Source organism: Biomphalaria glabrata, chromosome 13 (genome assembly GCF_947242115.1).
Source record: "Biomphalaria glabrata chromosome 13, xgBioGlab47.1, whole genome shotgun sequence".
In the NCBI taxonomy this organism is placed as follows: Eukaryota; Metazoa; Mollusca; class Gastropoda; family Planorbidae; genus Biomphalaria; species Biomphalaria glabrata.
In genome coordinates, this window is record NC_074723.1 from 4,454,257 (window position 1) to 4,480,733 (window position 26,477).

Sequence of the window (26,477 nt, forward strand, 5' to 3'; positions counted from 1 at the left end):
TACCATTACACTGTAAGAGTCTGTTAAAATTGTTTTTTTTTTTAATTAAACACGACGCTCATAGGCCCCCTTTTACAACAGAATACTATAAAATCTTTAACAATTTAATACTTTCTGTAGTTGCATTCGTGAGGCCCTTTAGGTGGACTTACCGGCCCGTTTAGTTACCGGCCCACCGGGCATTTGCCCGAATGCCCATCTAGCCAGTCCGCCCCTGGTGTTGAGGCCTCCTGTAACGACTGGTGTGGGTATCAGAAAGGAACATGAGCAGAAACAGGAAATGACCCAATTTAACAACATTGTTTTAAAGGAAATAGTCACCAACTTGAACCAAGATATGTTAATTAGACTGAGTATTTTAATAGCATAGAAGTATTCTTTTCCTGCAAACGGTTTTGGGTCATGTTTCACGTGCAAGTATTGACCACAGAATCGAAGATCTATATCAAGTAGAGGTTCGATACTCCGACCTTCTGCCAACCAAGAATCTGTAAAAGAGACACAAAAAAAAGAATTTAAGAAAATTAATGAAAAACATACATTTAAACATTTACTACTTACAAAACAGGTTGGAAAAAAAAGAGAGAGAAAGAGAGAAAGAGAGAGAGAGAGAAAGAGAGAGAGAGAAAGAGAGAGAGAGAAAGAGAGAAAGAGAAAGAGAGAGAGAAAGAGAAAAAGAGAGAGAGAAAGAGAGAGAGAGAAAGAGAGAAAGAGAGAGAGAAAGAGAAAAAGAGAGAGAGAGAGAGAAAGAGAGAGAGAGAGAGAGAGAGAGAGAGAGAGAAAGATAGATAGAGAGAGAAAGAGAAAGAGAGAGAAAAAGAAAGAGAAAGAGAGAGAGAGAGAGAGAGGGTGAGAGAGAGAGAGAGAGAGAAAGAAGGAGAGAACGAGAAAAAGAGAGAGAGAAAGAGAGAGAGAAAGAGAGAAAGAGAGAGAGAGAGAGGGAGAGAGAAAGAGAGAGAGAGAGAGGGAGAGAGAAAGAGAAAAAGAGAGGGAGGGAGAAAGAGAGAGAGAAAGAGGGAGAGAGAAAGAGAGAGAGAGAGAGAGAAAGAGAAAAAAGAGAGAGAGAGAGAAAGAGAGAGAGAGAGAGAGAGGACTTTATTATGGAAAAACGTTTGGATATTAAGACAAACAAATACAGACACAGACACATTTGTGGGCTAATTACTGTACTGTCTCCATCCTGCGCAGAGTATTTTTAAAGTGGTAATTGGCTCACGCAGACCAATACCACTCTTTAAGCTACATGCAGTTCACAGTAGCACAGAAGTCTGAGACGGCTGTGGACCACAGATAGCCGTAGGTGTTATATCGGAGTTTCCGTCTGCTAGACTGGCTGCCGACCAAAGCTATAGAGCCCAGTCTGCCCAATGGCCGAATTGCCGAGTTGGTTCTACATCTAGATCTAGTCCTACATCTAGATCTAGTCCTACATCTAGATCTAGTCCTAGAGTTAGTGAATACTAGTAAATCTAGTAATGATAGAGGTCTAGCACTAGCTAGAATCAACTACTAGCCTTTTGTAAAAGTATTTTATTATACTTAAGACTTAACTAGATAGATCAATACAGTCTCCAGATCTAGATATTATACAATCTACTACAGTGTGTATAGTGTATCGATAGTGCGGCGAATACGTTTTTAGAGCTACATAGGTTATATCTATACTAAGCATTAAACTGGTAAACAAATCTAGGAATAATTGTAAATATAAAATTATAAGTGTGGAGTGTGGTCATCTCTATCTATAATAAAACAAAATAGGCTATAAATTATATACGTCCGTGCCGGCGCTTTTATGGCATTAAAAAGTATCTAGGACTTTATCTTTTTATTTTGCAACAATGTCAAAGTCTACAAACACTCTTGACGCCACACCTGATTTTAGATTTTATCTTAACAATATCATGCCTTATATCAAAAAGTTATGATCTTCAAGTAATCAATATCATCAGAGTTTATTTACCTTATTTTTACAAAGCTAATATCTTCTCATTCTGTCTGTCTGTCTGTCTGGTAAAAATTGTGTAGGCCCAGGGCCGGTCTTAGGCCACTGCAACCTATGCGGTCGTAGTGGGCCCCGCTCTTACATAGGCATGTAAATTATTAAATAAAACCATTTAACTTATTACTAAACCGTTCTTGGAATTCTCCTGAAATAATAAAATATAAGAAAAAGTCACGAATATCTCCTGAAATTATTAAAATCTTCTTAAAACTGAAGCGAATCTCCTTAAAAATGACAAAATAGTCATTTCGGGGTGTCATTCAATATGAACACTATGGAAAACTACTATCTACTGTAGATGGTTAGTAAAGTTATTTTGACAGTGATTTTATACTTAGTAAAAGTATAAATACAATGCAAAGACGACTTTATTTTTTAATACAAAATCTTAATTTTCACGTATTATCCTTATCACAACCCATATTAGGCCCCGCGCAATCTGTTTCGCATAGGGCCCCACAACATGTAGGACCGGCCCTGTAGAAGGCCTACTCGTTATTTCTCCCACACCCATTCTCGGATTAAGTCAATACTATATACGGCCATATCCTATACTCTTAAGCGAGCAATTCTTGTATGTATGTATGTATGTATATATATTTATATATATATAAATTTTATTTCGAAAACGGCTCTAACGATTTTCTTTAAAATTTCACGGTATGTGCATAATAGTGAGAAAAAAAATATCAACTTATTGGCCACATTGGGAAAACTCGAAGTCGACCGTTATATCGGTTTGAAAATGGCTCATTATCGAAAAATTAATTTTGGCTAGAATGTTTTATGAATGAAATTTTCTATTTGACGTCAATAGGAAAAAAAACTTGACACCGCTTACGTCACTAGGCTCACAGCAGTACACTAAGACATTTCTTCGCAAACAAGAAAAAGTTTTAATGATTCAATTGGCGTAATTAAACATTTGCGCACCATCTTATTGTACATCATGGGCGTAGCCAGGATTTTTTTTCGGGGGGGGGGTTTTGGGGGGGGATTTTCCCCCCCCCCCCGCGCATTTTTTTTTATATGTATTTATGTGTGTGTGTGTGTGTGTGTACATAATCTTTATTGCATTCTGACCCTTCATTCTTCCGGAAGACGTTTATTGTGCCCTAGAATAGGTTCTTCCATGAGTTAGTGGAAAAATTGTAGATTCCCCGCCAATACTAGCTAGGGGGTCTGGGGGAGCGCTAGGAGCTCCCCCAGCGCGGGGCGAAGCCCCGCCGCCAAGCACTATTTCTGATATTGAAAGCCAACAAAATGCATTTTCTGAGGTATCTACAGTGCATTTTCCTGCTATTAAAAAGTTTTATTTCAAAAACCTAATCAGCTATTTTTACTGACTTAGACCCTCCGCGCAGTTTGGCGCATTAGCCGTCAAGCTGTTTCCATAAAATTGTAGATTCCCTGCCATTACTAGCAATGGGGTCTGGGGAGCGCTAGCGCGGGGCGAAGCCCCGCCGCCAAGCACTATTTCTGGTATTGAAAGCCAACAAAATGCATATTCTGAGGTATCTACAATGCATTTTCCTGCTATTAAAAAGTTCTATTTCAAAAACCTAATGTGCTATTCTTACTGACTTAGACCCTACCGCGCCGTTCGGAGCATTTGACGTCAAGCTTTTTCCATAAAAATCTGTCACTGGTAATGTCTGAAGCCTCTTCCCACCTGCCATGAGGACCTCAATGAATGAGTGGCGTCAAGTTGTACTAGGATATCATTGCAACTCTTCTTATGCGTAATTCATTTTGTCGGAGAACATGTCCCGCAAACCTCATGCGTCGCTCTCTCACAATCTTACTAAAGGGTCGACTCCCAGTTCGGCATAGGATTTCTTTGATTTAAACCCGATCTCTATAACTGACTACTAAAATCTGTCTTAGCCATCTTTGTTGAGCCACATTTAGTGTTTTTCAATTTCGGAAGATGACTATTCACTACAGCTTATTAAGGGAGCCCTGCCACTGGTAAAAATGTGTAACCACTCTTGAATACGCTCTTGGAATTAAGTGACTGTAGTTTGCTTTAGATTTTATGTCGAAAAGAGAAGTTTTATCGTCAAAATCATCTGTTGGGGGTTTTCCACCTCAAAATGCTCTGTAGGGGGATCTTAAACTCAAAACCATCTGGAGGGGTTTTAAACTTTAAACAAACGCCATCTGTAGAAGAGGGGTTTAAACTCAAAACCCCCGATTGGATTGGCTACGCTCAAATAATTTTAGTGTGTAATTTGCTTTTTTTATATTAAAGAGGTATTTTTAGCATTAAACCCCTCTGAATGGGGGTTTAAACTCAAAACCCCTTTTGGCAACGCTCATATCATTTTGAGTGCGTAATTTGCTTTTTTTCTTACACTGAAGATGTATTTTTTAGCTTCAAACCCCCCTGACGGGGAGTTTAAACTCAAAACCCCTTTGACTACACTCAAAACATTTTGAGTGTATAATTTGCTTTGTTTTTATTATTAAAGAGGTATTTTTTACCTTCAAACCCCGCTGAAGTGGGGTTTAAACTAAAAAACGTCAAAACCCATTTAGCTACGCTCATAACATTTTGAGATCGTAATTAACTTTTTTTTTATATCGAAGAGGGGGTTTATCGTAAATTTTGGAGGGGGTTTTAAAATCAAAATCTCCCTTAACTGTGCTCTTGGAATTAGGGGATTTTCGTTTGCATTTTTGTTTTGTTTTGTTTTATAGAAGAGGGGGTTTTAACTGCAAAAACCCCAAGTAAGGGGTTTAAAACTCAAAACCCCTAGTAGGGGGTTTTAAACTCAAAACCCCCTGGTAAGGGGTTTTAAACTAAAAACCCCATTGGTTGTGCTGGGGCAATTGATGGTTAAGTATTAAAATCTCACCTAAAATAAACAAAATCAAAGCAAAAAATCATTCACTAAATTCCGATACTCCCCCCCCCCCATGGGGGGGGATTTCATTTCGGGGGGGGTTTGAACCCCAAACCCCCCCCCTGGCTACGCCCATGTTGTACATTGATCCATTATGAAACTATGGAAGAAAAATAATGAAATTTAATATCTTTATGTATGATTAGTTATTATGTTTTAAAGGCTTTATAAGTTGTTTACACTTTAATTGCTTACACCCGTAGGTAGCTTTTACTTTGTTATTATTTGGCTGGTGAATTATTGCAATGTGTTTAAGCTTCGAAGTCTACTGTCCCATACTAAAACATAGGAAATGGTCATAACACAGCTTATCTATGCCTTATACTTGCACAACCAGAGCCGGACCTAACATTTGAGGGGCCCTATGTGAAATGGATTGCGCACGGACCAGTAAGGGTATGGATAAGGATAATAAGTGAAAATACAGATTTTGTATTAGAAAATAAATTCGGATTTGCATTACATTTTTATTAAATGAAAGCTGACGATGCCATTTTTTATATTATGCGTAGGACTGGCGTTTACCATATTGATTGACACCCCAAAATGACAATTTTGTCTTTGTAAGGACATTTTTATGAGTTTCAGATTTCCAGGAGCTCCTTGAAAACAAGGAGACCACGGGAACCCTATTATAAATTATAATGGTTAAATTTAATAATTTACACCTAGAATTAGCGCGGGGCTTTTGAATCTTAGGGGTCCACTGCGGCAGCATAGGCCTAAGGCATGCCCTGATGATATCCAGCTCACAGTCAACGAATTTTCATCACGCTGCTGCTTTTTTTAATTAACCTATAAACCTCGGTAAAACTGAAGTCATGTTCCAGAAGTCACCCAATAAAATCTACACAGCCCCAAAGTTCAGCGCGAATAGGCATTCCTTAACGTGGTAGACAACTTCACATATCTGGGAACCATAGTATCTTCTTCTTCTTCTAGCCAGCTTTATTGCTGCTGAGCTGTGAGCTCTTTTGCAGACTGTGCCAAGGAAAAAAGTGTGCTGTTTTCTTCAGTTGTTCAGCACTACCGTACATGGTGTTGGTTATATTGGGCTGTACTGGAAGTAGGGTCTGCCTAAGGTGGATTAGGGAGGGGCATTCAAAGGAACCATAGTATCAAATGACACATTGCTTTAAACTACTTTAAAGGGAGGTTGATATGTGATCAGGGATAGTCATGCTTTTGGACGCCTCCAAGCGAGAGTGTGGCGAAATAAATCGCTCCACCTGTCTACAAAAATCTGTGTCAACCAGTGATTCTCTCAACCCCTCTATGTGGATCTGAGATATAAGTACTTTATAGAAAGCAGCTAAGACTTCTTGAACGACTTCATTAAAGACCGCAATACAAACAGCGATACTCTTGCAAAATGGTATGAACTTCTTATAATCCGACAGGGCAATTATTCCATATGGGGGACGAACATATTTTTGGCTATGTTTTATTTTTAGTAAGCTGAAAGGTTGTCGGAGTAACAGAGATGCCTCACAATAACGCTTCTTTAGAATACTAACGCGATGTTTTTAACTCTTAGGAAAAAAATGCGCGATTTTACTTTGTTACTAGGTGCACGTTTTACACTATAATGTAAAGATTTTGCATCACTTGATGATTCTTACTAAAGCCATAATAATAAGGCTTGTCTTCGAGTCCGAAGATTAGTGAGGAATGCAGTATTTCCCGTGACTGCGCAGCCCCAGCTGTGACCTACATATTTTACCACATCCAGGGCAAGCATAACCATTGTCCGCAGGTGGTCGAATTTCTTTTCGCCGTCTGCGTTTGTACTCGGCAGCAGATTTTCTTTTGGTCTCAAATGTGTATCCCGCGGCCTTCGTGAGTGACCTTCAGCTGTCTCGTTCGGAGGCCGCATAAAACCAGGTGCTCTATGTCAGCCAAGGAAAGTTGATGCCTAAGCTGGTCTTTAAAGCAACTTTTAGCTCACCAAAAAAAGACTGCCTTTGGCATACGTTCGTCTCCCATACGGAATATGTGCCATACCCAGTGCAACTGGTGGACCATAAGAAGTCCCTCTATACTGTCCATACCGGCGTTGGCAAGGACATCGCTGTGTCCATGATGGAGCGCAAGCATCTTTGGTGAAAGCACTCAAGAAGTCTTAGTTGTTTTCTGTACAGTGTCCATGTCTCAGAGCCATAATGAATATATTAATTGCAATATTAAATGTCAGAAAGTAACCATTTTAGAAGTTACACTGCAAAGACTTTCTTCCAAGCCTATAATAGCCCAATAGTTTTACGCGAAAGAAGCAATGTTAAACGTTAAGACGTGAGCTGTGGTTTTCTATAGGGGGGGACTTTCTATTCTAATCGCCCATGTACAATTACATTGAGAACTGACAGAACGAAAAAGAAACTCTTCGGATTGATAGTCTTTACCCGATCATTCATTTTCGTAATTACAAAAATTATCCCATAATGACTTCGGGTATATATCCTTCCTTAACAAATTATTCATCCGAGCGAGGTTCGGTTGACTGATATTAATATATACGGACAGACGATAAATGAATTAATGAAAATAGTAACCGATTAGATGATTAATTACTGGTAATTCTCTGACCCAGTTTAAACTTTAAACAATAACTTATTGTACCTAACAGAACATAAATCAATAAGAAAAATTACTCAATTAGTCAATTAAATATTGGTAAATATTATTTTGTTTGATATCAAATAAGGGAAATAATATTTACATTATTGGTAACTATAGTTTTTAAGGACGGAGTTCTTCCCCTTTACATAAGTTTTAGTATAGACGTAAAGCTAAATTTAGAATACGGTTTAGAAATAAAAAAAAATATCCACCTTACAAAAACAAGCACAATGTTCCTCTAAATTCTCTTATCAGGGTCGGCCCTACAAACGGAATAACTAAATTTAATGGATGCTTGTGAGGCGGCTCTTCTTTTTTAAACAATAACAACTATTAGGCCTACTATTAATTTGATCATTTTATCAAAATGTATTATACAGCATGCATAGGAAGCAACTCAAATGTAACAGGCGCCAGTGGTTTCATTAAAGTTACGTCAATCGTACGATACACTAAATCTGTTAAACTTTTCATTTTCACATCTTTAAAAGCCTGTGACAAGACCACGTGACTAATTGTTATATGCTAAAACTAATATGCGTCGCGGGGCCCAATGGACCCCATTCCCCAATCGTAAACAAACAACATTTAGTCACGTGATCTTATTGATAAAACAACGACAAAAAAAACTGTCACGTGACAACCATCATGAATAAAACATAAGATCGTAAATTGTATAGAAGAGATAGAGCACCATGTGGCTAAATGTTGTTTGTTTACGATTGGTGAATGAGGTCCATTTGTGGCATTCAATAAAATCGGACTAAATGCCGGACCGGTCTCCAATAGTACGAAAAGATTCGTTAAAGCAGCGGTTCTCAACCTTTTAAGCTCGGCGACCCCTTTTTACAATATATCACTCTGCCGCGACCCCCCCCCCCCCAATAGACACACACAGCAATAGAAGAATAGACAATAACAATCCTTATTTTCGATGGTCTTAGGCGACCCCTGGCAAGTCGTCAATCGACCCCCAAGGGGTCGCGACCCACAGGTTGAGAACCCCTGCGTCAAAGAAAACGTTTGGAAAACACTAGCTCTTAAGTTCTGGTAGCCACCTACTTGCTTCCTAAGACCAAGATGATAATAAGAATCAGTATGAAGACAAATGGGAAGACTAGAGCCTTGTGTTTGCTTCTGTCGAAAGCTGCAGAAAGACATTCAAAAAACAGAATCACAAGCTGATCAAACGTAACTTAAAAACAAAGAAACAAAACAAAAGAGAGAGATCATATTATATTTTTTTATTGGTAATGAATTGTATAAAATATTAATGTTGGGACACGTTGTAGCTTGTTTAACGATGGATTTTTTTTTTCGCGCTAGGATTGTTTATTGCCAGGCTCTATTTTGTGGGTTATAAACTGTCTAAATACAGTGCCTAATTTCAACTTGAAATCCCTTAGGCTATTTGAGATACGGGGCCCATTCAAGTCCAAAATATTTCTTGTGGGCCCTAAGCTTGTGTTACCTTTACCTTACCTATCCCTAAGTCTGTTGGACCGTTGGGGCACCAGGGGTGTCGACCGTCTTTGTCCATTCCTCCCTTTTTTTTTTTGCCTTGTTTAGAACCTCTCTCCATGGCAGGCCCGTCCATTCTTTAATGTTGTCCTCACATCGCTTTTTCTGTCTGCCTCTTCTACAACAGTAGATAAACAATAAACAGTCCTAGCGCGAAAAAAAAGTATCCATCGTTTCCTATATAAGTCACTCTGGCACTGCGGCAATGTTGAGGAGGCGAGGTGGCCGAGCGGTTAGGCGTTTGGCTTCTGAACCGAGGGTCCCGGGTTCGAATCCTGGTGCGGGCTGGGATTTTTAATTTCGGGATTTTTTTGGGCGCCTCAGTTAGTTGGGGAAAAGTAAAGACGGTTGGTCGTTGTTCTGGCCATATGACACCCTCGTTAACAGAAAACAAAGACCTGATCAGAAAACAAAGATCTGATCAGAAAGCAAAGACCTGATCAGAAAACAAGGACCTGATCAGAAAACAAAGACCTGATCAGAAAACAAATACCTAAACAGCCTAGTTGCATACTATACAACACCTCTCAAAACCAAAACCCTCAATATTCGCATTTCGAAGACGGGCGTTGCTCACACTTACGTTTTGACTCCCTCGGGAAGCAGTCGTCCAGACTGATAGACGCCCAAGGAGCGTAGAGGAAACGCACCTCGCATACCTTGCAATCGGTGGCGCTCTCTTCGTCGTTGTAGTAGCCAGGTCCACAGGGGTGGCAGGTTTGAGTCTGTGTGTTCATCCACCACCCTCTACCGCAGCCCACTGCAACGTAAAGAACCAGACACACTATTTGGTCACGGCACAATGCAACATCTAGAATGACATGCAGCACACAAAATTGTGGCCTACAAAGTAGTGACAACATACTGCAACATCTAGAATGACATGTAGCATACAAAATAGTCACAGCAACACCACGAATGACATGTGTATTATACAAAGTAGTGATATCACACTGCAACATCTACTATGACATGTAGCCTACATAGTCACACCACACTGATCAATTTAGAATGGCATGTGGCCTACAAAGTAGTGACATCACATTGCAACATCTACTATGACATAAAGCGTACAAAGTAGTCACATCACATTGCAACATCTAGAATGATATATAGCGTACAAAGTAGTCACAGCACAGTGCACACTGTAACATCTAGAATGACATATAGCGTACAAAGTAGTCACATCTCACATTGCAACATCTAGAATGACATATAGCGTACAAAGTAGTCACAGCACACTGTAACATCTAGAATGACATATAGCATACAAAGTAGTCACAGCACAATGTAACATCTAGAATGACATATAGTCACAGCAACATTTAGAATGACATAAAGCATACAAAATAGCGACGTCTCACTGTAACATTTAGAATGACAAGTAGCATTAATTAACAGAATCCATATAAATTCTTTTTTTTTTATGGAATCTGAGTTGAAGCTTCAATTTTAGTATATAAGATCTAGATCTGCATCATGATTCATAACTAGTCATTGTTAAGAAAGGACAAACAATTTGGGTTTCTTATATACCTATGATCTAAACCAGTGGTTCCCAAACTTTTTTGTCTCGTAGACCCCTTGCCATGTTTTCTGGTTTTCCGTGGACCCCCTGCTTAAGTTAGGCCTATATTGAATTTTTGAAAATTCATCAATTTCAAATTACACATTTTGTTTAAAATAATATCTAACAAGTGACACGAGGAGTGAAAAAGTAATTTAAAACTACAATTTAAGTTGAATCAATTTTTTTTAAATAAATTGATTAACAAAATTCAAATTTCAACCCATTATTTAATAGTTAATACGTACAGCATACAATCACTAAACACATTGGAAACTTTTTTGTTTTTAAAGGCTTGCAAGCTCACCATCCGTTGCTACAGAGATTATTTTTCAAATACGGATTTGTTGTTTTATGAAGTAGTTCTTCAAAACATTAAATATTATTGTGCCTTAAGTATCATAGTTAAAGTTTTCACAAAGAGCAGTTTTTTGTGGATTTCATGAGCCATAATAATTTGAATTAAAAAAATCATTATCAGACAAGGTTGATTCAGCCAGCTTTATAGAGAAATATGTTACAGAAATATTTCGTTTGCAAAGACTTACATAGGAAGAAAGAAATATTTGACTATATTCCAACAGAGATCAAGAATTTAATGAACTCTTCTACAAATCCATCGCCCTAACAACCGATGGGTCAGAGTTTGCATGGATGGTTCTCAGAAAGCCACCACAAACGGAGGAGCTGGAATACTCATTTAACGGCCAAATGGAGAAAAAATAACATAAAAATTAAGTTCATTGTAACTAATGATCTCTATGACAACCACAGAGAAGAAATAGGAGTACTGGAGCTAACAGCCACCATGCTAGCGAATCAGACAAGTTCACCAAACAATTAAATTTATTTCGTGACCAATATAAAACTAGTCCTTCAAAGCTTGACAACTCTGATGCTTCCTAAATAAAACAACTCATGATGCCTGGACTGACGTTCGGTGGTCACCTTGCCTGCTTGCATCTCCCTTCGGGAGATTTGGGATAGGATGTAATTATCCACATAATCTGAAGGAGCATCCAAAAGATTTTGCACAAAACATATTGTGTGACCTTGCAAAGTGCAACAACAGCAAGAACACTATTCTCCAATGTTGAAATAGAAGGAAATAGAAGGCTGACTGACTTGCCAAATGTGAGAAAACAAATACACACTTCAACATCGCCCTCTATCAGGAAGAAATGAAGAAACTAATAGTGAATTGTAAAAACGAGAAATGGACAAGCTCTCATTCGATATACAAGACAGATGAAACCTATTATAAACTATCCTAATTATAGGACCACGTATAATTGTTCACATCAAAACTGTACACCTCATAATGAGAAAACATATGTTCCGAAAGCTTAAAATTGGGACCATTGAAATTAGCCCTTTTGGAGTGTCACCAGAGAATGCCAACCACGTCTTCAAAATTGCATTCTTCATCAAGAGTCCCAAAACAAGACACCGGCCACAAAACCCAAACATGAAATTCTTTTAATTGTATAAGTTTGTGTAAGAGTTTTTACAATTTCTTCAATGGCTGGTGAAAATCAATATCATGTGAGGTTTTCAGTATTTTACTTTAATCATCATCTTCTCAATATCGGGTTAAAAAGAGATTTTGTGGGTGTATTCTGAACTTTATCTTTAAGTATTTGAAAGTTTTGCAAGCTTTTATCTTTTTATCGGGTGGCATCATCTCAAATTATGCTCCAGCTTGATTGGTTTCATAGCATCATAAAAAAATGGCACATTAACACTCGCATGTTTGACAGGGAAGTAATGAAGTTCAATTTCAAATACTTAACACTGAACAGTCGACATTTCTTTTTGTTAAATTTATAACAAGACAAAACTACACTATTTAAATATAGTTTTCAAATTAAATTAAACAATATTTCATTTACTCAGCAGGATAAAAATTTTAAGGATTTCCTAAGGTACAAATCATAAATGTGTGGATGAAAAAATTCCAATTGTCAAAATTAAAGTCACGACATGCTGAATTGAGATTCTTTATCGTAGACCCCCGAGCACATCTCATAGACCCCCAATTTCCATTTTAACTTTCGTAGACCCCTTGGAAGTCTTCGTAGACCCCTGGGGGTCTATATAGACCACTTTGGGAATCACTGATCTAAACCAAAAAGAAATTTCCTGATTCTAAGCATGTTGAGATAGAAGGCTGACTTGTTAGTAAATGCATATCATGAGAACAACACAACCTTTTATTGCAATAACAAGCATTAGTAATCTTGTCCACTATATGAACTGCAGACAAACAATATACCGATACTAAAAGTTAACATCTACAAATATCTTGGATTCATTGTTGACAACAGGTTATCGCGATTGATAAGACAAGATAAGATAAGACAAGACAAGACAAGACAAGACAAGATAAGACAAGATAAGACAAGATAAGACAAGATAAGACATATTGAAACAGAAGTAAATGAGAAGGTTGATTGTAAGGCTTTATTTGAATGAGTGTTTCTCGTACTATTTCAATACCTCTTGTGGTATTACTGGTATGCCTGCAGTACTAATTAAATGCTCTACTTCACGCCCAATTTTGTTGTTGCCTATGTCCTAACCTAAATCTACTGAGTAATATTACCACAACATGTAGAATGACGAATAAACTCAAACTTAGCAGACATCATATTTATTAAAAGAAAATAACAGTTATATTAAATACATTAGCAACTTTAGCCATCAATGAGAATACTTGACATAATTCACATAAGTATACACCATAATCCAAATAGAGTTTCATTAAACACTCAGCTAGCAATACTCTCACTTAAAGATATATAACACGTCTGTCTTCTTGACACTCATGGCGTCGACTGCTTCTTGGCCATGTGGTTAACCCCCAGAACGAGAGTCCCTGCCCATAATTCTCGATTAGGTTTCACTTTCACGTGATTCCCACTAATTCATGTCACAAACAATGATGTGACATTGATCCACTTGCCTAAGCGTGGGAGAAAAAATACACTGTCAAAAATCACACTCTGTCCAGAGGAAATAATAGAGATTAGAATAAACAAGAAATGGACAAGCTCTCATCCGAATCACAAGAAAGACGACGCCTTCTATAAGCTATCCTGACACGACCAACTTCTAATTTTTCGCATCAGATCCGGACACAAAACAATGAAATTTGGGACTAGTGAAATGTTCCCTTCTAGAGTGTCACCGTATCAGAAAGTCAATTAGTTAACGATCATGCTGAGATTACTTCCCTTAGAACACATGAAAGAAAGCAGAAGTGAGTTTTAAGGTCGCCTTGTCCCCGTACAAGGACAGACCCGTTGCTGCACATGGACCAGTTATCTGTCTGTCTCACTGTCTCTGTCTCTCTCTGTGTCTGTCTCACTGTCTCTGTCTCTGTCTCTCCATCTCTCATATCCTTGTCCCAATCGCCCTTCATGCAAAACTCGACATCCATAAAGAGTGTGGTTTACTGTTTCATCGTCCTCCATGCAGTGGCGGCACCTTGTGTCGTAGTTCTCTCGAAACCGTCCGAAGTAAACACCACTCGGACAGTGACCGCCTCGGAACTGGGCTAGGGCGGCCTGCGCCGCAAGATTGCTTTACCACCACGCAGCTCTTTGGTCTACACCTCTGCCTCCATAGCTCACGGCCTTTTATCGGAAGCGTCCCAGCTATCGTACCAAAGTGCCAACAATCTGTGGTGACGAGGGATCGTATACTCTTGTATGTGTACGCTGCATCATTCGTAGAGTGTCACCAGAGAATGACGACCGTGTTCTTCAGAACTGCTTTCTCCATCGAGAAGCCCAAACAAGACTCTGTCCCCGAAACCCCTTATCTAGAAGAAAAATTATATGGTGTTAGATAGCTAGTTTAGTTAGTTGGGTTGCGCACGTTATTAGACCGACAGTGAACATACATTTTATAGTGACGACATAGACTTTGGGTTAGAAATTAGAATAGACACAGACTTTGGGTTAGAGAATAGACTTTTAGAAATCAGTTACTGCTAGACTCTTGGGATAACATCGCTGTTAGTGAGGGACTAGACTGTGGCCCATTCTGTATTAAAAGTTATTCAAAGTTTCATCTTGAGTGGACTTGGTCATTGAGTCTTCGTTCCTGTTTAGTACCTGTTCGATCTTGTAACGTGATGTCCATGTCTCGAACTCGCAGTTGAAATACACTCAACAAGGTACGCACGCACTTAGTCTGATTTAACATCGTTAGAAATACTTCAGGTACATCTGATTTACACATGCATCCGTTACAGTGGAAAGCTTCATTTTTCTGGAAACCACTTAGCAGTTCATCTCAGATATTGGTCAAGTCATCTGAACCCTCTAACATGATAATGGGGACGAAGAAGAAGAAAATGGCGAAGTGCAGTACAATATTAAATTATACATCTACAATTTATAACAATTTATAACAAATCAAATCAGTACGACAACGTGTGTAAGCCTACATGTATTTGTCGAGAGTTGCACAAACTTTCAAAATCGCTCACAATAAATGACAAGGTTGATCATCGATGTAAAACAATCGAGACAAAGAAAATTGCTTCCCTTTTCAGTATATAAGTAAATACCTTGGGCCAATTTTAACTTACTTTCTCACAGCGGTTTGAGTATTGTGAAAGCTACTATTAGTTTTTATGTCACAAGAAAGTTTGAGCCTTTCCGACCTCCTTGTTCCCACTAATTTTCCCTCACCGCAGATATGGAGATGTCCATCTTGTCGGTATCCAAAGTTTTCCTTACAGTAATAACTGTGCACCGTAGCGGAAGTGATCTCGGGCAGAGGACCCTTGGAGACGTCCACTGGTTGAAGCGTCACTGGGAGATAAGAAAAACACACATTTATTTTTTCTTTTTAAATTCAAACATTCGGTTTCAATGGTTATCTATATATCTTATCTTATCTTATAAAATACAGCTGTTACTTCAATAAAGAAGATGATTACGTCCTACGCATGTTCCTATATCGATTTAAGTCATGCTTGTTAACCAATGACTTAAATACTGGCAAGTCGTTGGTTTTCCTGGCTGACTCAGGCAACCCATTCCATGCTATAGCACTAGCGAAGAAGGAGCATCTGTGGGGTGGCTAATCCTAGCATATGGGACAAGGAGTGAGCCTTTATCTTTTATTTTTGTATTTGACGATTATGGTACAGTGTTTTATGTATAATTGCTACTTTACCTTAAAGTCTTCTATTCTGAAGGCTTTCTAAATTTAGTGATTTTACTAAAGGTGTTACTCCAATTAAATGTGAATATTCGTTTGTTATAACTATCAATGTGAATATTCATTTGTTATGAATCTCACTGCTCTATTTTGTGTCTGTTCCAGCTCCTTAATGTTTTCTTGAGCTGAGGGGTCAAAAAAAGTGGGGGCATATTTTATTATTGGCCTAACTAAGGTTAAAAACAATTTAGGTATTCTTATTTGAAAACCCAAAAGCAAAAGCAAACTCAAATATTGACCGAAATAAAATTAATTTTAAAAATTAATCAATTAACATAACAGAATTCAACAGGTTTACTTTTTAATTTTAATTGGATTAAATGACTCAATAAGAGTAATGTCTTCCAGGGCTAGGCCTACACTCTGCGGCCAATGCTGTGGTGGTGAGGTATACGCGTTGGACTGTCGTTCAGATGGTTCCGGGTTCAAACCCTGCCCGCTGCCATCTCCCGTCGCCCTGCAGGAGTTTGGACTAGGAAGTAAATTTATCTTCAACTCCGAAGGAACATCCAAAGCATGTCAAACATTTTTTTGTTTACAAACCACGCTGAACTCCTTCGTGACGTATCATTAGCACCCCCAGTCAAAACAAACGTGAATTCATTTATGTATTTATGTATTTGTGTATTTATGTATTTGTGTATTTGTGTATTTATGTATTTACGTATTTATGTATTTGTGTATTTATGTATTTGTGTATTTATGTATTTATGTATTTATGTATTTATGTATTTATGTATTTGTGTATTTATGTATTTGTGTATTTATGTATTTGTATATTTGTGTATTTGTGTATTTGTGTATTTGTGTATTTGTGTATTTATGTATTTGTGTATTAATGTATTTGTGTATTTATGTATTTGTATATTTGTGTATTTGTATATTTGTGTATTTATGTATTTGTGTATTTATGTATTTGTGTATTTTTGTATTTATGTATTTGTGTATTTGTGTATTTGTGTATTTATGTATTTATTGTCTCGCTCTCTCCGTGGATGACATTATAGGTTTCAGACTCATCTTTTAAAATATATTATACATTGGCTTAGTTAGGGGTTTGGGGGCCCCGGGGGGGGGGGGGCGCTTGAGCTATTTAGGGGCCCCCTGCATTTAGACATTCGACATCATGACATGAGATAATGGCAATAATATTAAATGTAAAAACAAATTTCGGACACTCATTTGGGGGATCGCTAAAGTGGGGGCCCCCGGGGGGATTTTAAAATGTGGACTCCCCTCCCCCCACCTTAGCTACGCCACTAATGATACCACTATGACTATATACGAATGCGCACTGCTGTCTAACCGAGACATGCTTAAAATTATAACCTTTTTCTTGTATTGCTATGATGTTTATTATAAATATTAGGCTATAACGTATACGATGTGAAATATAAGGCCCACTTTTCGGGAAAATATTTTGAAAAGTATGGAAGCCCATATTTACCATATTCAGAGAACAGTGGTTTCAGTTTGGCATAGGAACGTAATACCAGCTGCCATTCGGACTGGGAAACATTTTCAGTAACGCCGCCGTGAGCCGGTAAGTCGATCAGCATCATCTCCACCTGATTTCATGCATAAATGATAAAACTATAATAATACTAAGCATGTAGGCCTACTTAAAAACACCAACGATAAACAAAACATGTACCAAACACAGATGAGAACAGAAGGAAAGCCTATATAGAAAATTTAAAGAAACTAATGCAGAAAGAGTTTACAAAAAGTATATAAAAATTAAACACTTAACCCAAAAAGTAAGCAGACAGCTGCAGAGTGAATACATAAACAATGTAATATCTAAAGATAACAACAAAAACCTATGGTCATACATTAAGTCTAAGAAAATGGAAACAACAGGCATAGCGCCATTAAAAGATGAACATAACATAATACATAATGATAATGAAACTAAAGCAAACATCCTAAACAAATACTTTGCATCAGCATTCTCAGCCCCAGGAGACAAAGACATATTACTGAATTTGAACCAAGTAGACAACATAGAAGATATATTAGTACAAGAAAATGGAGTTCAAAAACTATTAGCCAACACCAAACCAAATAAAGCTTCTGGACCTGATGGTATTCCAGCTAGATTACTCAAAGAACAAAGTAATGAGCTAGCCCCAGTGTTCAAAATACTCTTTCAGGCTTCACTTAACCAGGGCAGAGTACCAAAGGACTGGAAAGAAGCTAATGTCACCCCCCTATTTAAAAAAGGAGAAAAATCTGACCCAGGAAACTACAGACCAGTATCACTTACCAGCATCACATGTAAAATCCTAGAACACATAATATGTAGCAACATCATAAACCACTTAGACAAACATAATATCCTCACACCATACCAACATGGCTTTAGGAAATATAGATCATGTGAAACACAACTAATAGGACTAATTGATGATTTTTCAAAAGGTTTAGATAATAGTGAACAAATAGATGCTATCTTACTAGATTTTTCTAAGGCTTTTGACAAAGTTCACCACCATAGTTTGCTTAAAAAATTAAAATATTTCGGCATTAATGGTCCACTGCATCAGTGGATTAAAGATTTTCTGATAGGGAGAGAACAAACTGTAATAGTAAATGGCTCTAAATCAACACCGATAACAGTAAACTCAGGTGTACCTCAAGGAACAGTCTTGGGTCCACTACTATTTTTAATTTACATAAATGATTTACCAAATTGCATTACTTCAGGAACAAAAGTCAGATTATTTGCAGACGATTGCATAATATATAGAACAATAAAAACAACACAAGACACAGATATTTTACAAAGAGAATTAGATGAATTACAGAAATGGGAATCAAATTGGAGCATGTCTTTCCACCCAGAAAAATGTCAGTTGTTAAGAGTAACAAAAAAACTAAAACAAATTAATTCCACTTATCTTATTCATGGCAAACCAGTAACACAGACTAAAAACGCAAAATACCTAGGTGTTATAATAAATGAAAAACTGTCATGGAATCCACATATTGATGAAACTACAAAAAAATCAAACAAAGCATTAGGATTTATTAAAAGAAATTTCTATAAATCAAATAAGAACATAAAACTAAAATGTTATTTAACCTTGGTTAGGCCAATAATAGAATATGCATCCTCTGCTTGGGACCCCTCAACTCAAGAAAACATTAAGAAACTAGAACAGACACAAAATAGAGCAGTGCGATTCATAACAAACGAATATTCACATTTGACTAGAGTAACACCTTTAGTAAAATCACTAAATTTAGAAAGCCTTCAGGACAGAAGGCTCAAAAGTAAAGTAGCAATCATACATAAAACACTGAACCATAATCTTCAAATACAAAAACAAAATTTAATAAAATACTCTGAAAGACACAAAGATAAAGGCACATTCCTCGTCCCATATGCTAGGACAAATTTGTACAAACACTCCTTCTTCCCTAGTGCTATTAGAGCATGGAATGGGTTGCCTGAGCTAGCCAGGAAAACCAGTGACTTGGCAGAATTTAAGTCATTGGTTAATATGCATGATTAAATGCATGACGCGTAGGACGTAATCATCTTCTTTTTTTAAGTAACGTCTGTATTATATAAGATAAGATAAGAAGAGATGGCATTTCGATCACAGACGAATGCACTGAAACACTTGCATCGTCCAAAATTAGATTTTAAATGTACATTGAATCAAAAGTTCCCGAATTTCAAACCTTGCGATCTTTGTTATAGGACAGATGATGTAGAGGTCATCTGCTTCTGTAGCCTACGGGTTAATGAGGATGCCATGTGGCCAGCACAACGACCAAGCGCTGTAAGATACCAATTAGAGATGGGTGGACTCAGAGGCGCCCTAGAGATTCCGAAAAAAAATCCCATTCTTCGCTGGGGGGGGGGGGGGGACTCTCGGTCTGCAAGCACTCAAACCTGTCATGTAAAAGTTGCAACAAACGCATTTTTTTTTTCCAATAATTTAAGATAGATAGATAGATAGATAGATAGATAGATAGATAGATAGATAGATAGATAGATAGATAGATAGATAGATAGATAGATAGATGGATGGATGGATGTATGTATGGATAGATAGATAGATAGATAGATAGATAGATAGATAGATAGATAGATAGATAGATAGATAGATAGATAGATAGATAGATAGATAGATAGATAGATAGATAGATAGATAGATAGATAGATAGATAGATAGATAGATAGATAGATAGAGATAGATAGATAGACAGACAGACAGATAGACAGACAGATAGACAGACAGATAGACTGACAAACAGACAGATAGACTGACAAACAGACAGACAGACAGACAGACAGACAGATAGATAGATAGATAGATAGATAGATAGATAGATAGATAGATAGATAGATAGATTATATATATATATATATATATATATATATATATTAGGAAACATAAAGGTCATCTTGCAGAAATTCAGATAAACAACCAAACCGTAGAACAAGTGCAAGAATATAAATATCTAGGTACAACCATCAACAACAAACTGAAATGGAGTGAAAACTTTCAAAATCTTTACACCAAAATTTTCCAAAGTCTGCTCTATCTTAGAAAGCTAAGGAAATGTAATTTTTATTTAACATCGACCAAACAATAATTAAACTTTTTTATACAGCAACCATCAGCTTTCTAATTAACTTTGCCATCACCTGCTGGTATGGTAATACTTCACTGGCACAAAGACTTAGACTAAAAAGACTAATTAAAAAGCATCTTATATCACTCGAACACCACTACTATCTCTTGAAAGATGCCTTTCCAAAACACGATTCTTAAAGACAACCTGCCCCCATTAAACCACCATAAGATCTGAACGAAGTGGTCGTCTCCTTTCCATTAGGACTAAAACAGAAAGATTTAAAAACTCCTTCATCCCTCTTTCTGTCAGTGTTACAAGACCATCTGTCGACATCGAGAAGTACCTACTAGAAGTCTAGTTTGAAGTCTAAGTGTGTATGTGTTTTCGTGTGTGAATGTTGTTCGTATTTGCATCTATATTGTTATTGTACAGTAGTTACGCTGAGGTTGTCAAGTGGATCAACAAAAATTATCTTATCTTATCTCTTATCTTATATAACTTTATTTAAAAAAAAACAGTCGAAGTTAAAGTGACTAACTTGTACGGAGTTGTTTAGAACATGGCAGTCGGAGAAGTATCCTCTGGTCAGCGTGGAAGTAGACCCGGTTTGGACCGTCTCGTTATACGTGGATTCAATGCTAATCAAATCACTGGAACATAGTTTCGTGGCATTTGCGTTATTGGTGACACCCATGAGATTTATGTTGTAAGATACTCTACGCTGAGCGAATGTAAACTCTGCAAATAATAACATTTGTCTTAATGAAATCAGTTTGATTAAACAATCTAACAATTTAACCAACACGGTATGATAAACAGGGCATACGCTTAATCAAGAACCGATACAGAATAGTTTATTGTTTCAATTGCAAAATTATTACCAATTAGCAGTGGCAAGTGATTTGGGGGCCCTGGGGAGCTTGGCATCTTTAAGGGGTCCCTGCCTTTTGACATTAAGACATGAGATAATGGCGTAATATTCAATATTTAATGTAAAAAAATAATTTCTAACACTTATTTTTTGGGGGGGGGGGTTATCAAGTGGGGACCCGGGGGGATTTTGAAATTCTCCCCATCCCCCGCCATAGCTACGCCACTGCCAATTAGTTAATTAATTACTGATGAATAATTATTTTGCTTGATATCTAACTAAGGGGGATTACTCAATTAGATATGTGGATGCATATATGGATTAAATCCCCTTGTTACGTTTTTTTTTCTTCTCCTCGTTACCATTCTCGGATCAACTTCAAATTTTGTACAATAATTTATATTCCATGACAATACACGAATCAATCAAAAAAGTTAAACAATTAGTTTTAGTTAATAAATTAGTATTAATTAATTATTTTTGTTTTATATGGAAGAAAAAGGGAGCTAAACCTTGCCTTTTTTTCCTAATAAATGGCAGTAACTTGCGGTTCTTTCCCTTAGATAAGATTTGCTTTTCAAAGAGTAATCTTTTTGTCTTTCGCTTGTTTAGCGGTTCAGTCGTGAAAAAGAAAATATTTTAAAAAGAGGCCGGGGGGGGGGGGGTAGCGGTCACAACGATGAAGTGATCATACGTTGATCTTGGTAGATCTAAAGTACTAAGCTTAATTGTGCAACATGTGGAAATGTCACGTTGCGGTCGCACTAAGCCTACTAATGCAACCACTTGGGCTCTGTCACGCCGCACTACTTTACTTATGCAGCCACGGCATTAGTTTACTTATACAGCCACGTGGCACTGTCGCTTCGAATTAGGTTTACTTACGCAGCAAAGTTGCATTGTCAAGTATCACTAAACTTACTTACGCAACAGAGTTGCATTGCCATGTATCACTAAACTTACTTATGCAGCCACGTGGTAGTGTAATGTATCACTAAACTTACTTATGCAGCCACGTGGCACTGTCATGTATCACTAGACTTACTTATGCAGCCACGTGGCACTGTCATGTATCACTAAACTTACTTATGCAGCCACGTGGCACTGTCATGCCGTGCATGCCGACTTTACAGGAAAAGCTGAAAGTCGGGCTCTGATAGCCCCATGGGGCTGCGTGACCCGGGTGACACTTGAGCTTATAGGAGACCACGCCTTTCAACATCAACTTCCCGTTTCCGACGTCATAATCTTCTGCTGGACACATGCCTAGAAAAAAAAATTAATGCCAACTTTAAATTCCTACCATCAAGATTAATAAAGGAATCACTTCTCTTGAAGTCATTGAAAAGTTAGGCTTTGCAAAATACATAGCTTGTCAATACTTCCGTTATAATAATACCGGATATACCAAAAGCTCCATTATGAAACTGGCTTTTAGAGTGTCGTGAATTTGTTTAGTTCGATTGTCACCCCTAGTGTTTGTATACATTTGTGGATTCACGTCAGATGTGTACTGACCATTGATCTTTACTATGTGTGTAGTTATTTTCGTTATTCAGTGTAATAAAGCTTTAGATGATACTAAGCATGTACTTAAAAGCACCAAAGATAAACAAAACATGTACCGAACTTAGATGAGAAGGCATTTCGATCACAGATGAATGCACTGAAACACATCGTCCAAAATTAGATTTTAAATGTACATTGAATGGTGGTCGAGAGGCTAAGTGCGCTTGAACTTGGCTTGTCTTGGCTACCTAGAAGGGAGCTCGAGGTTCGACACCCGACTCTGAGCGCCTAAAGGCAGCACGGAAAACCAACTCCTAGATACCCCCTCCCCCCACTGGTCCACAAATGAGATTGGACCAAAGCGCTCTGAGCATAAGCCATATGCTATAAGCATGAAAGTAGCGCTATATAAAAGCTAAAAGCTATAAAATTTATATAGATGTTAACATGGTTTTTGTTATATTAAAGTAAGACATAGAGAATATAGGTCACGATTCTAGAATAGATTTAATTGACAGATTTAGATCAAAGATCGCAACTGGAATATTTTTGTATGCCTCACGTGAAAAAAAAATTACTTGAGGGGATTAATATTTCCTTGGACCAAATTGTTCAAGAGATAATCACTTAAATTTTGAAAGATCGTGGTGTGGCAGATAAATAAAAAAAAAGTATCGCCCTCCCAACTATTGAATCTAAATCAATCCCGATTGTACTACTATAAAAATGTAAAGTAAAGTTCCCCTTTCAAAACTTGAGGTCTAAGGCCGACAATGTAAAGGTCATCTGTTTCTGTGGCCTATGGTTAACGAGGGTGTCCAGCACAAGGACCAACCGCCTTTACTTTTCCCCAACTAATGTCAGGTACCCATTAGAGCTGGTGGACTCAGAGGCGCCCAAAGAAATTGAAATTAAAAATCCCAGTTTTCACCATGACGCGTAGGACATAATCATCTTCTTTTTTTGAAATAACGTCTGTATTATTATATAAGGATTAGAACCCGTGACCCCTATAGGCTCCTATAGACATGGACAAAAATGAATTTGGTCAGGATGTTTTCAACTGGCTTGTCACAGTCTTTTCAGACGCCACCGAACTTTTTAAACAAGAACCTGTTGAGCTCTCGTGTTTTATAAGTTTTTAAAAAAGATATTTCGATTAGAGGATTCAGTCAAACATATTTTCTTATATGTTCTCATATTTCTGATAAGGTAGGTGTAGCTACAAGGTGATCAAGAATGAACCTCATTCAGCTTCTTATCTTATCTTATATAATACAGACGTTACTTCAAAAAAGAAGATGATTACGTCCTACGCGTCATGCATTCAGTCGTACAAATTATGCAATCCATAAAGGCTGTCACGTGATACGTAATTTTCATTGTTTTATCAATATCATCACGTGACTAAATGTTATTTTTTTACGATTGGTGATTGCAGCATCATTTACATATAATTTGGAGGGCATCACAAGAGCTGCCGCACTGATATCTTAACTTGTCATGAGCCCTAGCTACGCCACCGATTCGAAGATATTGCCATAATATAAGATAAAGTATCTAGATCTAGATCACTAGATCTCGATTTAAAACTACATACATTTATTTAAGAGCTTTCTAGCTACCAATTGCACTTTACAACATACTTAGCTTCAATGTTTTGTGGCAATCAATTAGATCTAAGTTGAAAATAGAGAGACCAACAATGAATTGTATGTGGAATATGGATTCCATCGTTTCGCTAAATTACGAACTTTTTATAAATAAAAACAAAGTAAAAGACGAAGAAAGACAATGACGTCATCGACATTGCATTGGTGAGGAAAATAATTCGTCCTATTGTTAACAAGAAAAAAAAAATAAAAATACTTTTTTAAATAACAAAGGTTATGCTAAGTGTAATTGTATCAATTAGTTGGGATATGTCATGTAATTATATGTATGATTGACATGACATAATGAAGCTCTTCAAAATCGACATACAAAATCTAATAAAATACTCAGAAAGACACAATGATAAATGCACATTCCTCCTTCCGTATGCTAGGACAAATTTGTACAAATGCTGTTTTTTTCCCTAGTGCTATTAGAGCATGGAATGTGTTGCCTGAGCCATCCAGGAAAACCAGTGATTTGGCAGAATTTAAGTCATTGGTTAACTTGCATGACGCTTAGGGCGTAATCTTCTTTTTTGATGTAACGTCTGTATTATATAAGATAAGATACTGGCAGATGGGAAAAGTGGCACTGGATAGATTCACATGGAGAGCGAGCATAAAGGAATGGTCCTGGATTGCAGATGCCATATACAAAAGTAGTAGAAAGAAAGGTTAAAATGCAACGGCGCCTGGTGATCACATATGCCCAACATGTGACCGCAGTTGTGTAGCAAGGATTGGCCTCTTTAGTCACACAAGGAGTTGTAAAGGGAAAAGATCGTCTCTCGAGACGTAAAATGACCAAGACATTTTTATACGTGCGATAGAAATATTTTTACCATTGTTTTTGTTTAGCCTTTAGCTTTCTCGGTGCGCTATGATCCTATCACTTGTCTGGATCAGTATAAGTAATAAGTAATTCGAATGGATGGTTTTAAGGTAATACGATATGAATGTGTGGGCATTGCATCATATTGGTTTCAAAATCAACCACCGCTAGAAAAGAAAAAACAAACAAACAAACTTCTAATGGATTGGTTTTGAGGTCATACGATGTGAATGAGTGGGCATTGCACCGTATTGGTTTCAAAATCAACCACCGCTTGAATCCGCTGTCAGAATAATTTAAATCGGCACTCGCTGAACCTCGAAGAAAACATCTAACATTTATATTTCATTTGTCCTTGACAAAAATTGTTTAGTATGCCGATCGAACCCAGGGCTTTCGTGTCAACAACCAATCAGCATTTTGTTTTTGAAATAAATGATTCAGTCTTTTTCAATACATAGATCTGCATGTGTCTAACGTGTTGGTTCTAGAATCTATTTTAGTTCTTTTCTGTTCTGAAACAGATATTGTTAAATCTGAATTAGTGCGTTTGGAGATAATGGCCTCATGACCAATCTACCCGCTGTTTCGCTCCCCCAGCCCCCTTCCCCACCTCCGAGGTGCTGTCGCCTGTCGGTGATAACGTTTAGAAGCTTAAAACGATAATATTAATTAATATCTTTTCGTTTTAAGACACAATAGGAAGTAATATGTAAGCATGTAGTTTAAATATTGGACTATTAGTGTTAAGTTAAATTTAAATTTAGGTGAAGGCCAGAGACTGTAGATGTGTGTATACGACGTAACCACTGCCTGCTACACAAGTAAATATCACACCAGTACTGCGATGACAATAGGACGTAACCACTGCCTGCTACACAAGTTAATATCACACCAGTACTGCGATGACAATACGACGTAACCACTGCCTGCTACACAAGTTAATATCACACCAGTACTGCGATGACAATACGACGTAACCACTGCCTGCTACACAAGTTAATATCACACCAGTACTGCGATGACAATAGGACGTAACCACTGCCTGCTACACAAGTAAATATCACACCGGTACTGCGATGACAATACGACGTAACCACTGCCTGCTACACAAGTTAATATCACACCAGTACTGCGATGACAATAGGACGTAAC

At 37.5% G+C, this 26,477-nt stretch overlaps 1 protein-coding gene across 1 annotated transcript; it reads right to left on the reverse strand.

The window, feature by feature from the left end:
- Positions 1-338: 338 nt before the first annotated feature.
- Positions 339-24,593, reverse strand: LOC106076435 (uncharacterized). The gene is made up of 8 exons (XM_056009140.1): positions 24,482-24,593; positions 22,413-22,592; positions 20,994-21,193; positions 17,307-17,427; positions 15,325-15,447; positions 9,638-9,814; positions 8,596-8,680; positions 339-488 (listed from the first exon to the last, which is right to left on the reverse strand). The coding sequence occupies exons 1-8, from the start codon at positions 24,567-24,569 to the stop codon at positions 446-448; spliced, it is 1,017 nt and encodes a 338-aa protein (XP_055865115.1). The 5' UTR covers positions 24,570-24,593; the 3' UTR covers positions 339-445.
- Positions 24,594-26,477: the final 1,884 nt, after the last annotated feature.

Coding starts and splice junctions, on each gene's coding strand:
- LOC106076435 (XM_056009140.1), bottom strand. CDS start 24,569: ATGGAATCCATATTCCACATACAATTCATTGTTGGTCTCTCTATTTTC. Junction 9,815..15,324: donor TGGACATCTCCATATCTGCG/GTGAGGGAAAAT, acceptor TTTACGTTGCAG/TGGGCTGCGGTAGAGGGTGG. Junction 489..8,595: donor ATCTTGGTCTTAGGAAGCAA/GTAGGTGGCTAC, acceptor TCTCTTTTACAG/ATTCTTGGTTGGCAGAAGGT.